The 19045-nt window shown below is 48.3% G+C and overlaps 1 protein-coding gene across 1 annotated transcript; it reads left to right on the plus strand.

The window, feature by feature from the left end:
- Positions 1 to 5784: 5784 nt before the first annotated feature.
- LOC310825999 (uncharacterized protein) lies at positions 5785 to 12977 on the plus strand. The gene is made up of 6 exons (XM_083700324.1): positions 5785 to 6175; positions 8418 to 8899; positions 9024 to 9105; positions 9421 to 9503; positions 10492 to 10618; positions 11148 to 12977. The coding sequence occupies exons 2-6, from the start codon at positions 8510 to 8512 to the stop codon at positions 12434 to 12436; spliced, it is 1971 nt and encodes a 656-aa protein (XP_083556450.1). The 5' UTR covers positions 5785 to 6175; positions 8418 to 8509; the 3' UTR covers positions 12437 to 12977.
- Positions 12978 to 19045: the final 6068 nt, after the last annotated feature.

Below are 19045 nucleotides of genomic sequence, written 5' to 3' on the forward strand. Positions count from 1 at the left end.
CTGCGGAGCCACGAATTTGACAGCTTCGGATTTATTATACCAGTGGCGTAGCGTGGGTTGTCAGCACCCGGGGCAAGGCAAGTAATTTGCGCCCCCTAATCCGTGGATTTGCGCCCCCTAACCCTAACCCCCAGATGGTGCGGCCGGCCCCCCCTGCACCCCCCACGCTACGGCACTGTATTATTGTTGTGTATTGAGTCAAAGGATTTTATATCTGTATCTTTATTGTCTGTATTGCATTAGGGTAAAGTAACTGCCTTTTGGTTCCAGAGGGTACAGCTACTATTGGTTCATTTAAGCTGCTGTATTTGGATCCTCTGTCTTATTGGTTGCCTCCAAAAGGCAGGACTGTGATTGCCTGATATTGTTCCCTCCAAAATGTATCCTTTCTAGCTTGTTCCCTGTCCCTATAAATGTAGCTCTCCCCTCCTCAAGTCTTAGTCTTGTTTGCTTTAATAAAGAAGTGTTACTAGAGAACTGTCTCCAGCATATTATGTCAAGAGAGCTGAAATCACAAACCCCACGTCACAACAACTGGCGACGAAGGTGGGATCCGGAATGCTGAGGAGCAGTTAACACAGCCCTGCCTCAGAGTCCGGATTGAAGATAAAACAAGACTCACTGGCCAGCTGAGAAGACGACCCTGCCCACAGGACAATGGAGAGTCCAAGGGTATTGGAGCCCTTCCAGCCATCAGAGCCCCACACGTGGGAAGACTACGTCGAACGCTTCGAGTTCTTCGCGGTGGCTCAAGGGATCACCGATGCCAGCAAAAGAAGGGCCACATTCCTGAGCTACTGTGGGCCTGAGATCTTCACGCTGGCCAAGGCATTGCTTGCTCCAGCGAAGCTAAGTGAGACATCTCTCAAAGATATTCTTGCCTGCCTAACAAGCCATTTGGTGCCTACTGAGACCAAGATGGCCCGGCGGATGGAGTTTCATAAGAGGCAGCAGCGTGCTGGGGAGTCTGTATCTGCATTTCTAGCTGAACTGCGAAAGCTCGCTCAGCACTGCGACTTCCAAGATCTGGAAGAGACTCTCCTGGATCGGTTTGTCGGTGGTCTGAGCAGCAAGAAAGCCAGAAGACGCATCGTGGCTAAAGAAGAGGTTACCTTTGCTTCAGCCTTGAAGGAGGCCACCGCCACGGAGAATTATGAAAGAGAGGAGCTTGATGCCAGTCGCAGGGCCCCTAAGCCACAGATAGAAGTTGCGCATGCCATGGACGAGCTAGAGGCTACTTCGAGCCAGAGCCCAGTCCGTGGGGTCGAGTCAGTGCGTCAGGCCTGCACAGTGCACAAAGAACACCGAGGCAGGTGCCCTGGTTGTGGCGGAAACCATGAGCGGAAGAGTTGTCGTTTCCGGAATGCTATGTGCCGGACGTGCAGGAAGACAGGTCACATCGCCAGGGTCTGTAGATCGGCGGCGTTGGGAGCGACAGGAGCACCTAGACTGCAGCATCGCAGATCGCCCACAGCAAACCATGTTCTAAAGGACTGCCACTACGTAACGGAGATCAACGGGAGGGTCGTGCAGTTTCCAGCGCAAGGCAAGGCCCACGTCAAGGTGAAGATTGAGGGTCAGCTGTGCGACATGGAGGTGGACTCCGGATCTGGATTCACTATCGTGTCGGACCAGACCACGAGGACATTCTTCCCCAGGGGTAAGTTGCCCCCTCTGGAGCCCTTCCCAGCAACTTTGCAGTCATACTCAGCGGGCCGCATCCATGTCATGGGAATGTGTGCCGTGAGAGTACAGTTCCGGGACAAACAGGCGGTACTCAAACTGGTGATTGTGAAGGGCAGTCGCCCCAGTCTCCTGGGCACTGACTGGTTCCCCGCCCTGGGACTGAGTATATCAGGGCTTAATTCAATCCAAACCTGCCCTGAGATGAGTGAGGCATTATGCAAAGAATTTGCTGGTCTCTTTAATGGAAAACTGGGTTGTTATAAAGGGCCCCCAGTTGACTTCGAATTGGACCCTGGGGTGGCCCCAATCCGACTCAAACCAAGGCGAGTGCCATTTGCACTGCAATCCAAGATCGAAGCAGAGCTGGATAAATTGGTCAAGCAGGGAGTTCTCTCACCCGTGGACTCCGCTAAGTGGGAGACTCCAGTCGTCACGCCCCTTAAAGCAAATGGGGAAGTCAGGATCTGTGCTGATTACAAATGTACTATCAATAGGGCACTCAGGGGAAACTCATACCCCATTCCAGTCGTATCACATCTGTTGGCTAAACTGGCTGGGGGCAAAGTGTTCGCCAAAATTGACCTGGCACAAGCTTACCAACAGCTGCCAGTAACCCCACAATCAATGGAAGCACAGACTATTGTCACACATAAAGGGGCGTTCAGAGTTAACAGATTACAATTTGGAGTTTGTGTGGCCCCAGGGATTTTTCAAGGGCTCATGGAACGCCTGTTAAGAGGTCTGCCGGGGGTCTTGCCATTTTTTGATGACGTTTTGATTGCTGGAAAAGACCCACAGGAACTGGTTGCGCGTGTCCGTGCAGTGTTGCTCAAGTTCAAGGAGGTGGGATTGCAACTAAAAAAGGAAAAATGCAGTTTTGGGGTGCCAACTGTGGATTTCTTGGGGTTTAAAATTGATGCATCATCCATCCACCCCACAGATTCTAAGGTTAAGGCCATCATCGAGGCACCACGACCACAGAACAAGACGGAGTTGCAGTCATTCCTGGGACTTATTAACTTTTATCATTCGTTCTTACCCCAGAAAGCTTCGGTAGCTGAACCATTACATAGACTGTTGCAGAAAAAGAATGTGTGGCGATGGGGGCAGGAGCAGCAGAAGGCTTTTGACTCCTTGCGAGGAATGCTGAGTAGCAGGAGTGTCCTTGCTCATTATGATAGTCGAAGCCGCTGGTCCTGGCATGTGATGCCTCTCAATACGGTCTGGGGGCGGTGCTGAGTCATAGGGAACCGGATGGGTCGGAAAAGCCCATCTCTTTCTGTTCGCGTACGTTGTCGGCCATGGAGCGCAACTATGCTCAAATTGACAAAGAGGCACTTGCAATTGTGGCAGGAATCAAAAAGTTCCATGATTATGTGTACGGTCGCCATTTCTCCATTGAAACGGACCACAAACTACTGTTAGGGTTGTTCAACCCGAACAAACAAACGCCACAAATTCTCTCCCCCAGAATGTTGCGTTGGTCTATATTCCTGAACGGGTTCCAGTACACCTTGACCCATGTGCCGGGGAAGCGGTTGTGCCACGCTGATGCGCTGAGTCGATTGCCCCTTCCTGGTGGGAGCAATGAGGATCCTGCTCCAGCGGAGCACATAATGATGCTGGAAACACTTCCGGGGGCTCCTGTAACGGCTACTGATATAGCTGAGAAAATGAGGAAAGATGCTGTTCTCTCCCGTGTGCTCACCTGGGTGGGGAGGGGGTGGCCAGGTGGTCCGCATGAAGACAAATTCAGGCCTTATGCGACAAGGCAGCACGAGTTGTCCATGCATAAGGGTTGTCTCCTGTGGGGAGATAGGGTGATGATCCCAGCACCACTGAGAAACAGGGTTCTTGAGACGCTTCACATGGGACACCCGGGAATGGTCAGGATGAAGTCGCTAGCCCGATGTTATGTGTGGTGGCCTGGAATGGACCAGAACATAGAACAATGGGTACGAACATGCAAGGCATGCCAAGAGGTGCGGCCAGAAGTGGCCAGAGCACCAGTTCACTGGTGGGAGCAGTCCAGATCTCCCTGGAGCCGGCTGCACTTAGATTTTGCTGGGCCATTCCAGGGGAAGGTCTTTTTGGTTATCGTCGATGCATATTCCAAATGGTTAGAAGTGGCGATTTGTATCCCAAGAATTCAGGGCATTCTTGGCTGATAACTTCATAAGAGGGGTCACATCCGCGCCCTTTCACCCATCCTCCAATGGGCAGGTGGAGCGCATGGTAAGAACAGCCAAAGAATCCATTGCGCGCTTAATGGAGGGTAACTGGTCAGCTCGCATCGCGCGAATGTTATTTTTGCAGCATGCGACGCCGTGTACTGCAACGGGCAAGTCGCCAGCTGAGCTGCTCTTGGGTAGAAGACTGGTAACGGTGTTGGATTATGTCCACCCAGATAAAATGCCAAACCGTAATTCAAGAGCAACCCCCCAAGCTGAGACTGACACAACAAGGTATCTCGCCCCTGAAGATCTGGTCTGGGTGAGGAACTATTCACGAGGTTTGCGGTGGGTGGCTGGTGTGGTCACCCGGGCTAGTGGACCTGTGTCCTATTATGTGACCTTGGAAAATGGGCAAGTTTGGAAGAGACATATAGATCAGCTGAGGCGCCGGGCGCTCAGCAGGGAAGAGTCTGATAATTCATCCCTGGCTAACGACGCAGAGCTACAAGGCCAGGGTGAAAATGGCCCAGAAGTGCAGTCACCAGGGGCTTCAGCAAATGAACCAGGGTCTGCTGGTCCTCAGGATGACGAGGTACAGGTAGGGGACCCTGAGATGTCTGGGACTCCATCTGTTCCTGACGAAACCCCTATAGCAGCCCCCCTACCACAGGTGACACCCAATCCAGAACCGGCAACACCTGTTGTCAGGAGATCAAGTAGAAGTTGTAGGACCCCACAGTACCTGAGAGATTACGCCTGCTGTGCTCACTAGGGGGGGAGGGGTGTTGTGTATTGAGTCAAAGGATTTTATATCTGTATTATTATTGTCTGTATTGCATTAGGGTAAAGTAACTGCCTTTTGGTTCCAGAGGGTACAGCTACTATTGGTTCATTTAAGCTGCTGTATTTGGATCCTCTGTCTTATTGGTTGCCTCCAAAAGGCCTGATATTGTTCCCTCCAAAATGTATCCTTTCTAGCTTGTTCCCTGTCCCTATAAATGTAGCTCTCCCCTCCTCAGTCTTCAGTCTTGTTGCTTTAATAAAGAAGTGTTACTAGAGAACTCTCTCCAGCATATTATGTCAAGAGAGCTGAAATCACAAACCCCACGTCACAACAATTATACTAATAAATTATTAGTTATACCCCGCCCATCTGGGTAAAAACGGGGGGGGGGGGCTTTTGACAGGTTAAAGGGGAGCTCGGGGCGCAGGTCCTGATGGGAACAACCCTGGGGTCTGGGGAGGCTTTGGTGAGAAGTGTGCTTTAAGCAGGGTTGCCATATTCTCCAAAGTGAAAATCAGGACAGAGTTTTGAGGTTTTTGCTTTAAGGCAACATTTGGAGGCACTTCTGTACATGCATCGTGATGCTGCGGGTCTCGGGAAAGTGGGGCGCAAATGGGGCAGCATCGTCTCCTCCAGGAGCAACACCTGAGGGGCCCTTGTCCTGCTTTTTGCAGAGCCTTTCCCCCTGCGAGCTCCTCCTCCACCTGTTTTTTTCTGGCCCGGGGGAGAGGGCAGCTCAGCCCCCAGCCAAGAGGGTCCCCCCAAGAGAGCATCTCTCAAGGGGATCATTGCGCACAATTCATGTGGCTCCTCCTTGGCTCCCGCTTTCGGGGGGCGTGGGGGAGTCTGCTGCACTCCGCTTTTGTTGTTGTTTAGTCGTGTCCGCCTCTTCGTGACCCCCTGGACCAGAGCACGCCAGGCCCTCCTGTCTTCCACTGCCTCCCTCATGCTGGTAGCTTCGAGAACACTGTCCAACCATCTCGTCCTCTGTCGTCCCCTTCTCCTTGTGCCCTCCATCTTTCCCCACATGAGGGTCTTTTCCAGGGAGTCTTTTCTTCTCATGAGGTGGCCAAAGTCTTGGAGCCTCAGCTTCAGGATCTGTCCTTCCAGTGAGCACTCAGGGCTGATTTCCTTCAGAATGGAGAGGTTTGATCTTCTTGCAGTCCAGGGGACTCTCAAGAGTCTCCTCCAGCACCAGAATTCAAAAGCATCAATTCTTCGGCGATCAGCCTTCTTGATGGTCCAGCTCTCACTTCCATACATCACTACTGGGAAAACCAGAGCTTGAACAATATGGACCTTTGTTGGCAAGGTGATGTCTCTGCTTTTTAAGATGCTGTCTAGCATCTTAAAAAGCGCTCGACTTAGCAGGGGTTAAAAGGCAACAGCTGGATTCCTAGAGAAGACAGGAAGCAAAGCCAGGGGGCTGGTCCTCCGGACCCCTCCCTCTTTCTCAAACCCCTGAAGGGGGGGGGCTGCTGTTTTGAATCTGCGCTGCAGATGCTGTGCCGGTGGCTCCTGCTGGGATCCGGTGAGTCTCCTCTCTCTTGACCCAGAGGGACCTTGGGGAGAAGGGGGTCCCGGGGCTGCAGGGAGGGGGCATGCGGGGAGCTCAGCTCATGCAGGGGACCCCAATTTTGGGAGCGGAGGGTCCTGCCAGGGAGGGGCAAGCTCGCAGGAGGACTCCAACTCTGCGTTGCCTTTGCATAGATGCGCTGCTGCTGGACCCGTGGTTTTTTTTGGGGGGGGGATCTCTGGGTCAGAGGAAAACGGCCATGCGAAGAAACTTGTTCTGGACAAAGGTGGGGCTTACCCACCCAACACATCAGAAGCGCTGGCCTCCTGAATTTGCACGCTGTGCTTTAAGGACTTGACCAGTGCCAGATTATCTATAAGCTAAACAAGCTCTAGCTTAGGGCACCTCTCTATTCGGAGCCCCCCAAAAAATTTAAAGGAAAAAACCTGGTTGTACATTTCCAAATTATAAGATGAAAAACTAATAATAATAATAATAAAATTTTATTTATATCCCGCCCTCCCCAGCCAAAGCTGGGCTCAGAGCGGCTAACAGTAAAATAGTACAGCATTCTAAAATCAATTCATTATAAAATCAGTTCAAATCAAATTGATAGCAACCATTGGGCTAGAGTTCTGTGAAGAATTACCAAAGGAGGGGGTCAGGCTGTGCCTTGGCCAAAGGCCTGGTGGAACAGCTCCGTCTTGCAGGCCCTGCAGAAAGATGTCACGTCCCGCAGATCCCTGGTCTCTTGGGACAGAGTGTTCCACCACGTCGGGGCCAGTACTGAAAAGGCCCTGGCCCTAGTTGAGGCCAGCCTAACCTCACTGTGGCCTGGGACCTCCAAGGTGTTTTTATTTGAAGACCGTAAGGTCCTCCTTGGGACAAACCAGGAGAGGCGGTCCTGTAGATCTGAGGGTCCGAGGCTGTATAGTGCTTTCAGTTGATCCAACGGGAAGCCATACCAAGAGAGGCCACAATGTCATGATTCTCGTGCAGAGAATGACTTGCGCAGGAATGCGACCCAGAAGACTGCATCCTGGTTTTCCGCTGGGACACATTGGATATGGTGGCGCATTTCACATAACAAAAACTCCCACAAAGATATTGACATTTTCAGAGTAGGGGGTCCATGGCTTGGGTGCCCAGTAGGTAGCTAATTGGGATCCACTGTGACAGGCAGTTGGAGCTATAGTCATCTCGGCTTACAGCCCCTTCAGGTTGCATCTTTTGGGGTTGCAGACCGCTGAAACCCAGAAGTAGCAGAAGGGGTTACTTCTGGGTTTGGGCAGTTGTGCAGGCGCAGAAGCGCCGAATCGCACTTTGAGCATGTGCAGAAGTGCTGAATCGCAAGCACCTGCGCAGACACGGGTTGTGAATGCTGCGGGTTGCGAACATGCATCCCGCACAGATCACATTTGCAACCCGAGCATCCGCTGTACTCTCTGGTGTGCAGCTGGTGACATTGTAACAAGGAGCAGCCCATTGACAAAAAGTAGCAGCATCTGCTGGCTGCCTCCCTTTCTAGCTGTGGCACAACAATTTAATTATTATTATTAATTTTTTTATTTTTTTATTTTTTTTATTTCTATCCCGCCCTATTCCCCATGGTCTCAGGGTGGTTCACATAAAATATCAAAACAAAAAAATTCCTTCCAGTAGCACCTTAAAGACCAATTAAGTTAGTTCTTGGTATGAGCTTTCGTGTGCATGCACACTTCTTCAGATACATGCACACGAAAGCTCATACCTAGAACTAACTTAGTTGGTCTTTAAGGTGCTACTGGAAGGATTTTTTTTATTTTTTGACTATGGCAGACCAACACGGCTACCTATCTGTAACATAAAATATCAAATACATTAAAAAAACCAAGGCTTGACGGCTGGGGGATTTCTACATTTAAATGGCCGCAGAACGAGAGGCTGCTTCTGGCAAGTGATAAGGGAAATCGGGGCAGAAGCCTTTATTGAATGGGTAGCCATGGGGCTGGCAGGCAGATCGCCCAGGGAGGTGGGGGGAGCATGGGGGGGCTCAGAGGCGACATTCAGATACATTTGTTTACGTGCAGCATGGAAGCGTATAGTGGGCAGTCGAGGAGGGGTCACAAAAACACAAAGCAGGAGGGGGATCCATGCAATGGCCAGTTTTCCTGCAACTGGCGCCATCCAATACACACCTCCACACTTCCTTAGGGAACCGGTTTCCTCTTCCGACAGTGTGTCAGTTTTATAGCAGAACAATGTGTTTGCTTTGTAGGATTTCCTAGAACCTCTTAAACCGGACAGAGAGAATTTGGCAGAAGATCAAGGGGTTCCTTCTGATCTCTTGGAGGCTTCCTAAGAACACAGATGGATGCGCAAGACTCAGGAGGAAGAAGCCATGCCATCAGAGCTGGGAGCAGTGGGGGATTCTGGGGGAAAACTGTGCAGAAGATCCTGGGTGAGGAGGACACTCTCCGCTCAGAGGCTCAGAGCCAGCAGCTCAGGCAGTTCTGCTTCCAGGAGGTCAAAGGACCTCGAGAGGTTTGCAGCCGACTCTACAACCTTTACCATCAATGGCTGAGGCCAGAACGGCACACGAAAGCTGAGATGCTGGACCTGGTGATCTTGGAGCAGTTCCTGGCTGTTTTTCCACCGGAGATGGAGAGCTGGGTGAGGGAATGCGGAGCAGAGACCAGTTCCCAGGCAGTGGCCCTGGCAGAAGGATTCCTCCTGAGTCAGGCAGTGGAGAAAAAGAAGGTGAAAGGGACTTTTGTATCCCCAAATCCTCTACAAATTGCCCATCCTGAGAGTTTTTATCTCTAACATTCCTTTTCCAATGTTTCTCCACCTTCTATGTTCTGAGTCCTTTTTTCTCTTTTAGGGAAAGGATCTCTTTGCAGAAATGGGCCTGGATTCCTCTGAGGCAGAGAAGACTCTGTGGGACACCAGAAATTGGCTGCTGGGTAAGGAGGTTCTTCTCTGTTTGGTCACATTTTGTGGATTATGAAACTAATCCATGGATTCTTTCCATCTTTTGCGTTAAGTACCCCAAGGAGGGAAGATCCATTGGCCCTTTAATCTTTGGGGGGAAGACACTTGGGGCCAAGGAGAAGAGATGTATATTTATGCAACTAAAATATGAAATGGGTACAAAGGTCATAATAATTCATTCAGCAGGTGAGACTTTTTCTAAGGCCCATCTGTAATTGGATATGTAGTGCTCAACCTCAGAGAAAAGCGTCTACTCCTGGCTTCCCACTTACCTGTGTCTCTCACAGGGGAGCAGATGATGCCAGCAAGACCTCCTCTTCCATCTATTCCTGGTGGGGAAGGAGAAGCAATGACTGCGGAACCAGATCAGGCAGGGGGAAAGAGCAGTGTGGGGAAGAGGGCTGAGGAGTGGGGCTGTCAGCTTCGCCTTTGAGCCGGTGCCAACGACTGGGCTCAACCTCTTCAGCCCCAACTGGGCCAAGCGAGCTGGAAAAGCCCTTTCAGAGACCTTCCACTGCAGGGAAGCAGGTCTAAGCGCAATGGACTCACAACTTTGAGCTGTGAGCACCAAACTCAGTGCCAAAGTCAGCAGAGCACAGCAGAGGATGAACTACACAAATGACGGCTCTGAAGCAGAACTTCTTTATTCTTTTACAGCTACTGCAAACTAAAAATAAACTAGAAACGAAAGACTTAACAGAGACTACTGGACTGCATGAGTGTTATAGTTGCTTAAGCAGTCATCTTTACACAGATAACACTCAAACTCCCACAGAGTCAGGCTGGAGCGGATGAAGGGAAGAGCAGATTCCGCCCCCTCCTTTCTGAAAACATTGGCAGTAGATTCTTGCAATGGGAGGGGTGAAATATCCACAGGGGCAGCCAGGGTCCCTCCAGACCCATACAAATCTCTTTCCTCCTCTTAACAAATCTGCCATGAACAATGGCCATTTGAAAATGCCATTTGAGAAGGTTAATGTGCAGAGAGTAAAGAACAGCCTCTTTGCTTCAATATCACTGAAATGATTTCATTCCCTCCCTGAAGCTGGCTTTAGGGCATCAGAAAGGTTTTTCCCAGAAGAGCCCATTGGGAGAGGGAAGCAGGAATCCTTTCATCTGGCAAACGGGAATGCTTGTTAAGCCAGAAGGATATAAAGCTCAAAATGTGGAGTTCCACCCATTTACACTAAGTTTAATATTCATCATTAAAACATGCAATAAACGAATTCCATTAAGACATTGAAAGAAGAATCCATAATTAAAATGAACAGCAAAACTATCCCATGAAAACAACACAATAATGTGCAGGAGATAATATTATGCTGTCTAAGAGAAGCATCTTTTTCTTTTTCTTTCAGGGTCCTCTGTGCTTTGAAGATGTCACAGTTCATTTCACAGAGGAGGAATGGGCGTTGCTGGATCCTGACCAGAGAGCTCTACACCAAGAAGTCATGGAGGAGAATCGTGACATCGTGGCCTCTCTTGGTACGGCTCCCAGTTGGATCATTATATCCATTTTGAAATTCAACCCATCTCTCTATGTGACCAAGCTCCAGATATTGATGGAGCTCAACAGCAGCACCTACAGATTCTGGAATTCCAACACCTCCAGAGGTCACCTTGAATGGAGGGCTAGAGACTATTATCTGCATATATCCTTCCTCCAATTATGTTTTTCTTAAACAATGATCTGGCTCGTCTGAACTTTCCAGGCCTTTTGAAGTGATGGATTTAGTTTGGGGATGGAAGTTGTAGTAGCTTCTGTCAGGTTGTTTTTTTTTTATGGAGCAGATTCCATGATTCGGCAAAAGAAATCCCTTCCAGGAGAGAGCCAGGCTTTTCGAATCTCCAGTTCCCATCAATATGTTAGTTTATGTCAGTCAACAAAGGCAGTGAACCCTGTAGTAAGACCTCATATCTAACTTCCATCAGTTCTTCCATTAATTAGCATGGTTCAAGAATGGAGGTCTCCATGTGTTCCTGAAGCTCTTATTTATTTATTTCTTTGTCACAGGCAGTGATAAATCGGATATTAAGAACAGAGGAGACCATGACAAGATCTATACATTGGAGAAGCCATATCAATATTTGGAGTGTGGAAAGAGCTTCCGTAAGAGTGGCCCTTTCACTTCCCAACCAAGAATTCACAGCAGGGAGAAACTATATCAGTGCTTGGAGTGTGGAAAGACCTTCCGTCGGAACTCGCATCTCACAACCCATCAGAGTATTCACACAGGGAAGAAACCCCATCAGTGCATGGAATGTGGGAAAAGCTTCAGTCAAAGGTCCCATTACACATGCCATCAAAGAATTCATACAGGGGAGAAACCCTATCAGTGCCTGGAATGTGGAAAGAGCTTCGGTCGGAAGTACAGTCTCACGTCCCATGAAAGAATTCACACAGGGGAGAAACCACATCAGTGCCTGGAATGTGGAAAGAGTTTAACCAGGAAGAAATATCTCACAGCCCATCAAAGAATTCATACAGGGGAGAAATCCTATCAGTGCATGGAATGTGGAAAGAGCTTCAGTAAGAGAGCCCATTTCACATCCCATCAGAGAATTCATACAGGGGAGAAGCCCTACCAGTGCTTGCAATGCGGAAAAAGCTTCATTCGGAAGGGCTTTCTCACTTCCCATCAAAGAATTCATACCGAGAAGAAAGTACATCAGTGCCTGGAATGTGGGAAGATTTTCACTGTGAAGAAAAGTCTCGCTTCCCATCAGAGAATTCATACAGGAGAGAAACCCTATCGGTGCTTGGAATGTGGGATGAGATTCACATGGAAGGACAGATTCACTGCCCATCAAAGCATTCACACAGGGGAGAAACCATATCTGTGTGCAGAATGCGGAAAGAGCTTCTGTCACAGGGCCCATTTCACTTCCCATCAGAGAATCCACACTGGGGAGAAGCCCTATCAGTGCTTGGAATGCGGAAAGAGCTTCAGTCGGAAAGACTGTCTCACTTCCCACCAAAGAATTCATACAGGAGAGAAACCACATCAGTGCTTCGTATGTGGAAAGAGCTTCAGTCAGAGGTCCAATCTCACTTCCCACCAAAGAACTCACAGTGGGGAGAAACCGTATCAGTGTCTGGAATGTGGGAAGAGCTTCCGGAAGAGGGCCAATCTAATTTCCCATCAAAAAAAGCTCACAGCAGCCAAAATTGGAAGGGACCCTCATAATCATGTGGTACAACCTCTGCTTAAAAGCCTCCCAGGAAGTAAAGGCCACCATCCACCAAATGAATCTGTTCCACTGTGGAAGAGCTCTTGCCATCTGAGGAGTCAGTTACAATAGTAAAGAAACAGCGGTTTCAACGTGCTATATTCATGCAACACCAGGTGGTGCCAGAGAGCAGGAAACCTAACAATGCAATTTTCCATAGAGATTTATTTCTTTTGTTATAATTATCTTCATTGTGTCCCCCTCCCCGTGTTCAGATCCACCCTCACAGTTCTTTCTGATGTTTTGTTGGAATCTCCTTTCGCGTAACTTGACGCCATGGGTTCAGGTCCGAGTTTCTGGAGCAGGGGAAAACAAGCTTGCTCCATCTTCCATGTGACATCCCTTTAGATATTTGAAGATGGCCATAATATCTCTTCTCAGCCTCCTCTTTTCCAGCCTAACATGCCCAACACCCTCCCCACTTCCTCATAAGGCTAGCTTCCCAGACCCTTGATCATCTTGGTTGCCCTTCTTGGCACATGTTCCAGCTTATAAACATACTTCTTCAATTGCGGGACACATTACTCCAGGTGTGGTCTGACGAAGGCAGAACAGAGCAGCACTATGACTTCCCTTAACGGGGACATTAAACTTCTGCTGATGCAACTTAGAATAGCATTACCTCTCTAACGGGACTCTCAGAAAGTGTGTGTGCGCCTGTTACGTTTGGGTCTAAACTTCTGTTCACATGTATCAAAGTAATTTATGCAATAATGGTAAGTTCAGCATAACAGGAGATTTAAGGTAATGTTAGCCAGGGAGGAGGAGTTTGGAATGTTGGGCTGATTTCTGATTGGCTGAGAGTTTGAAAGGGGGGTTTAATAACTAAGTAGTCATAAAAAATAAATAAAATATTGAAAAACACAACAAAACTAAACAATTTCCATACGAATCACAAGAAGATCTAATGTAAAGATACAGAAAACCAGCAGGACCCCCCCCCAACCCATTAAACCCAGCAGAGCTGCCATTAAGAATGGGCAGTCAGGCTTTTCCCAGCAAACAGTCAGAGGTCCAGAATTTGGAGCCCTGAATATCCTGGTTGTGTCTGAGACTCTTTGTTTTGTAGGGAGGGCTTTAAATGAGTCCCTTCTTGGCTATGCACACATACGCACACATGCAAGCCAATTCAAAATCAGGGACAGGTGAGCTGGAGATCCATTTTTAAAATTCTTATCATCCTTTAGTGCCACAAGCGCCATGGCCCTCCCTCCTGCCTCGCAGGGCATCCACAAGAAGCAGCCCTCCGACGCCCAGAGCGCCCTGCTGCAGCGCCACCTCCTGGAGCTCATGCAGAGTTTCATTATCCCCCTGGTGAGTAGCGACAGCGGGAGGGGGGCAGGTGCCACCTCCCTCCGGCCTCGGCCTGCCCAGGGAAATGAGGAGGACAAGGAGCACAGGGGGAAGGCAGCCTTCGACTGACGTGGGCCATGGAGGCTCGTTCCCCTCCCCATCCCCCCCCCACTGGCAGCCAGGGCTCCCTCTCCCCACCCTAAGACGACTGAGAGGAAGGAAAGGGATGCTTTTGGAGTCAGGAAGGGAAACCGGCTTAATTTACTCAGAGTAGACCCACTGGAAATGGGGGAGATGGATGCATAAAGTGCCCAATTATTTTATTACACTAACAAAATTATATCTGATATATATCTATCGGATATATATACATATCAGAAGACATCTGAAGGCAGCCCTGTTTAGGGAAGGTTTTAATGTTTGATGGATTACTGTGTTTTAATATTTTGTTGGAGCCGCCCAGAGTGGCTGGGGAAGAACCAGCCAGATGGGGTATAAATAATTTATTATTATTATTATTACAAACACCCTGATAATAATAATAATTTATTACTTATATCCTACCTCTCTGACTGGGTTGTTCCTAGGTGGCTTCTAGCATAATAAAAGCACAGCAAAAATGTCAAACGCTAAAAACTTCCCGCAAGGCCAAAGCTTCATAGGCCAAATCCCACACAATATTATTAAATGTCCGCCAAACACATTTCCGCCTGAAGGTCTCCCATCTTCTGTCAAGTAAGGGAACAGCAGAGAAGCTCCTCCTGGCAGATCCATAGACTTTGACTCTTCAGAGGAGGAAGGGCAAAACATCTCATTTTAAACCTCCAAAGTATTATGATTTTACACAGAAAAGAGGAAGATCTTGTACAAATGATCTGAGTGGTATTAGAGAGTTTGTGGCGATGGGTCGTCTTGCAGAAGAATGATCCGTGGTGGCAAAGGGCTTCAACCGCCTGGCAGGATGTGCTGCTTTTCCCCTAGACTCTTCTAAGCCCGCTGGGCTAATAACTGCAGCCAGCGCAGGGATGGGCAGCGGAGCCAGCAGGAAGGCTAAGGAAAACTCAGTGCAAACACAGAATCGTTGTTGGAAGGGACCCCAGGAATCTGATGCCCACCATAAAACTTGAATCCACAACCCTGAGATTAAGAGTCATGCTTTACTGACTGAGCTATGCCAGCTCAGGCGAAAGTCCGTTTGAAACGTGTACGGATTCCTCCACCCAAGTTTTGCATGTGGAGAAAAAACAGGCAGGCAGGCGGCGTCTGATGAGCATCCCTGGAGAGAGAGAGAGAGAGAGAGAGAGAGAGAGAGAGAGAGAGAGAGAGAGAAGGAAGGAAGCTTCTCTCAAGATGGCCTGCCCAGCTGCACTTTTTGCATTAGAAGGAAATGATGCTACAGATTTCTAAAAGGATTGGCTGCACAGCTCACGCCGCGGTTTTAATAAGTCAATCAAAAGCGTTTTCAGTGTATTAAACCAGGGGTTTCCAGCCAGTGTCCCTCCTTAGGGGCTAAAAAAGCAGCTATAAAAAACTGTTTATAGATGTTTAGGGTCTATTAATCAATTTAACTCTCAGACTTTGATAAATGAATGGAATAAAGAACTAATGGCCCCATCTCAATTAAACAATGGGGAAATGTTCCAGCCTCCATTTCTAATGTGTCATTAGATAATAAACAATGTCTCATACAACAAAAGATTTTATTTAGAGTTTATCCACTATGATAGCATAAACATGGTCTAGTGATGACAACATGCTGTTGCAATTAGGAGAATGCCTTGTAGAAACATCTGTTTAGACAGTGTTTGGCATTAGCAAATTTTTTATTAGTTTTTTTTGGGGGGGGGGAGAGAATACTATGATGTATAAATCTATTGTGTGGAAACCCGGCCAGTTGGGTGGGTATAAATAAATAAATTATTATTATTATTATTACAGTGGTACCTCTGGTTGCGAATGGGATCCGTTCTGGAGGCCTGTTCACAACATGAACAGAACGCAACCTGCAGTGGCGCGCCTGCGCCTGCGTGTGTTGTGATTTGCCGCTTTTGCGCATGCGCGTGACATCATTTTGCTCGTCTGCACATGCGCAAGCGGCGAAACCCAGAAGTAACCCTTTCCGGTACCTGTGGGTCACTATGGGATGCAGCCTGAAAAAACGTATCATGAAGCAAACGTAACACGAGGTATGACTGTATAATTATTATATAGCATCATCTGAAACTATGTACCTAATCCATGCGGCATGACAAATGGTCAACATAAATGGATTCTCTGGGCCCTTACATTTGCAAAAAGATTAATATTAAGACCCTAAGACGAGCCTGCAGGATCAGGCCAATGGCTCATCTAGTCCAGCCTCCTGTCTTCACAGTGGCCAACCAGATGTCCCAATGGGAAGCTTGTGAGCAGGGTCCAAGCACAAGAGTCTTTCCCCCTCCTCTGGATTCCAGAAACTGGTCTTCAGAAGTATTTACTATGGTGGAGGTAGAGAATAGTCATTGTAGTTTGTAGTCATCCATAGCTCTCTCCTCTTCCATGAATTTGTCTTTTTTTTAAAGCCAAGTTGGTGGTGTAACAGGGAGTCCTTGGAGCACCCCACAATTGCCCAACCTTGACTCCCATAGGTTCTGGTTGGGGGTCACAAGCAAGAGACTTCAGCCAGGAGATAGAAGCAAAACAGTGGCCTGTAGGTCTGAACTTTATTGTTGCAACTTCCAACGACTACAAAGACAAAGCAGCCAGAAGCCCCAAACAAAGGTTACATTAGTATTTTAAAGTTTCCCATAATACATCTCAGGATGCATCATCAAGACATCATAGATATGTCACAGAAAGGGTGTGGTCTCAGGTAGAACCTCTGACCCAAGCATGCTTCTGTCAATCAAATACAGTCTTCCACATCTGAAGAAGTGTGCATGCACATGAAAGCTCATACCAGTAACAATTATGGCAGACCAGCATGGCTTTGTTGTTGTTTAGTCGTTTAGTCGTGTCCGCCTCTTTGTGACCCCCTGGACCAGAGCACGCCAGGCACTCCTGTCTTCCACTGCCTCCCGCAGTTTGGTCAAACTCATGTTCGTAGCTTCGAGAACACTGTCCCACCATCTCGTCCTCTGTCGTCCCCTTCTCCTTGTGCCCTCCATCTTTCCCAACACCTACCTGTAACTAGTCTTTCACATGTACTCCCAAAGGAAAGCACTTAATATCGCCAGTCATGAGACAGTTTGGTGTAGTGGTTAAGAGCGGTGGACTTGTAATCTGGTGACCCATGTTCGCTTCCCTGCTCCTCCACATGCAGCTGCTGGGTGACCTTGGGCCAGTCACACTTCTCTGAAGTCTCTCAGCCTCACACACCTCACAGAGTGTTTGTTGGGGGGGGGGGAGGAAGGGAGAGGAGATTGTGAGCCGCTTTGAGACTGTTGCAGAAATTTATGTATAGGTTGAGGGGGTGTGTGTTGCTCCTCCAGCAGATATCATGCACATGCGCCCACTACCAAAATCAGCACAATCACTGCGATGGCGGCTTCACTCGGAGGTATATTGCAAGTGAAATCACCACTGCTCTTGGTTCCCACGAATCACTTCATCACAGTTTCTTCCACTCTATTCAAAGGGCCCCTGCTGCCAATACCAAATGTAACAATACCAAATGTAACAATTTGTACAATACAAATGTATTGTACAAAATGTAACAATTGTACAATTGTACAAACAAATGTACAATACCAAATGTAACAATTCACTGATCAATGTATTTATGTACTGGCTCACAGGGAAAACTTCAGAAATTCACATGTGAGCTCAGCTACTCAGCAGCCCCTCTGCCTGAGTGATAATCCCTGGTATCCTGATACCTGAGTGCCAGACAGGTAGCCATTCCAGAAATAACAAACCCAGATGAAGACAAAAGAGTTTGATTAACAGGGAAACAGGGAAATGTAAATATCCTTTTTGTTTCACTTGATGGGTGTTTGGTGGAGGGCAAGGGGAACCATGGGACAGGGTCCAGGATGCTCAGATTACGGCCACCAGACCTCCCTTTTCATGATGTAACCATGATGTATTAGTGATGTAGTTTGGGGGGTGTAACATGGGGATTAGCAGCTAATAAAAGTTTGGATTCTCTTTTGTTTGGGGCTTCCATCTTGTTCCCCCTGGTGGCAGGTGGGAGTCCTGTCCCAACAGTCTTCAATCAAGACCAAGTTGACTGGCTGCTGTTTTGCTCTCCTCTTCCTGGCTGGTGTCCTTTTTTCTGTCCAAGGGAGCCCTCAGATTTTAACGGAAAAATCTGAGGGGTCCCTTGCACAAAACAAAGACACCAACCAGGATAACTTGGAGCAAAACAGCAGCCTGTAGGCTTGGCCTTTATTGAACTGTTGCAACAGGGTATTCCCCTCACTTGCAGGAGAGAGGAAAGACACAGAAAAATGGTGTGCAAGACCTTATAAAAACTTTTGAAATTCCCATCCTGTAGGTCAAGCCCACCCCCAGAAACATCATGCATACACTACAGAAAGGAGGGGTTGAGGGAGGAGTTGCGGTGGTAACCTGAGTGTCCTGTCACCTGGCTGGTTCCCTTCTCCTCCTCCCCATGAGTCATTTTCTGAAGACAAAAGGTAGTTTCCTGCCCCCTGAGGGAAGATCTGATCATTGTCCTTTGTTTCAGTCCATGCTGAATCCACTCCCATATGCAAGTTCTTTGTGATCTTGATGGTCTTGTGTCTAGGACCGTCAGCGTTGGCATAGCAACTGGGCAGGGCTCCTGTGGATGTGCTGGTATGGTGAAGGGATTATGGCTGCCCTGTATCAAACCTTCCCCATTTTGTAGTCCTTCCTTCATGGAGTAAAATATAGGTGGAACAGTGCAAATCCGATGTATGGTTGATTTTCTATGAATTTATAACAGAAGCGTAGCGTATGTAGTGTGTGAGTGTGTGTGAAGTTTGTACAAACTAAATGATTGGGGGGGGGGTTCCTGATACAACATCTACTCCCAAAGGAAAGTATTTAATATCACCGGGCATGACTTCTTGGGGGTATCTTGCCCGGCAGACGTGGGGATTATGGTGGGCTCACTGACCCCTCCCCGAATACCTCACTTCCCTGGGCCCTAAATGCCATTGGAACTGAGAAGACTGACGCCACGAGTGATTTCTTAAGAATTTCTAAAGTTTTCCCATTAAGCCAGAAGATAGATACGTTTATCAGCGAATTGCTACATTTGGCATTGACACTGTCTCTGTTTTCCTTTGTCGGAGAGAGACCTGGGGCTCAGCGGGGAGTGTTCGGGTCCCGAGCCCAGCCTCCCTTGCAGATACCATGCCTTCCTTCCTTCCTTCCTTCCTTCCTTCCTTCCTTCCTTCCTTTCTTTCTTTCTTTCTTTCT

This window comes from Podarcis gaigeae, assembly GCF_964106915.1.
Source record: "Podarcis gaigeae genome assembly, chromosome: 10".
NCBI lineage: Eukaryota > Metazoa > Chordata > Lepidosauria > Squamata > Lacertidae > Podarcis > Podarcis gaigeae.

Excerpts from the sequence above, each read along its gene's own strand:
- LOC310825999 (XM_083700324.1), top strand. The coding sequence starts at position 8,510 with ATGGATGCGCAAGACTCAGGAGGAAGAAGCCATGCCATCAGAGCTGGG. Across the intron at positions 9,504-10,491 it reads TGACTGCGGAACCAGATCAG|GGTCCTCTGTGCTTTGAAGA; the intron begins GCAGGGGGAAAG and ends TTTTTCTTTCAG. Across the intron at positions 10,619-11,147 it reads TGACATCGTGGCCTCTCTTG|GCAGTGATAAATCGGATATT; the intron begins GTACGGCTCCCA and ends TCTTTGTCACAG.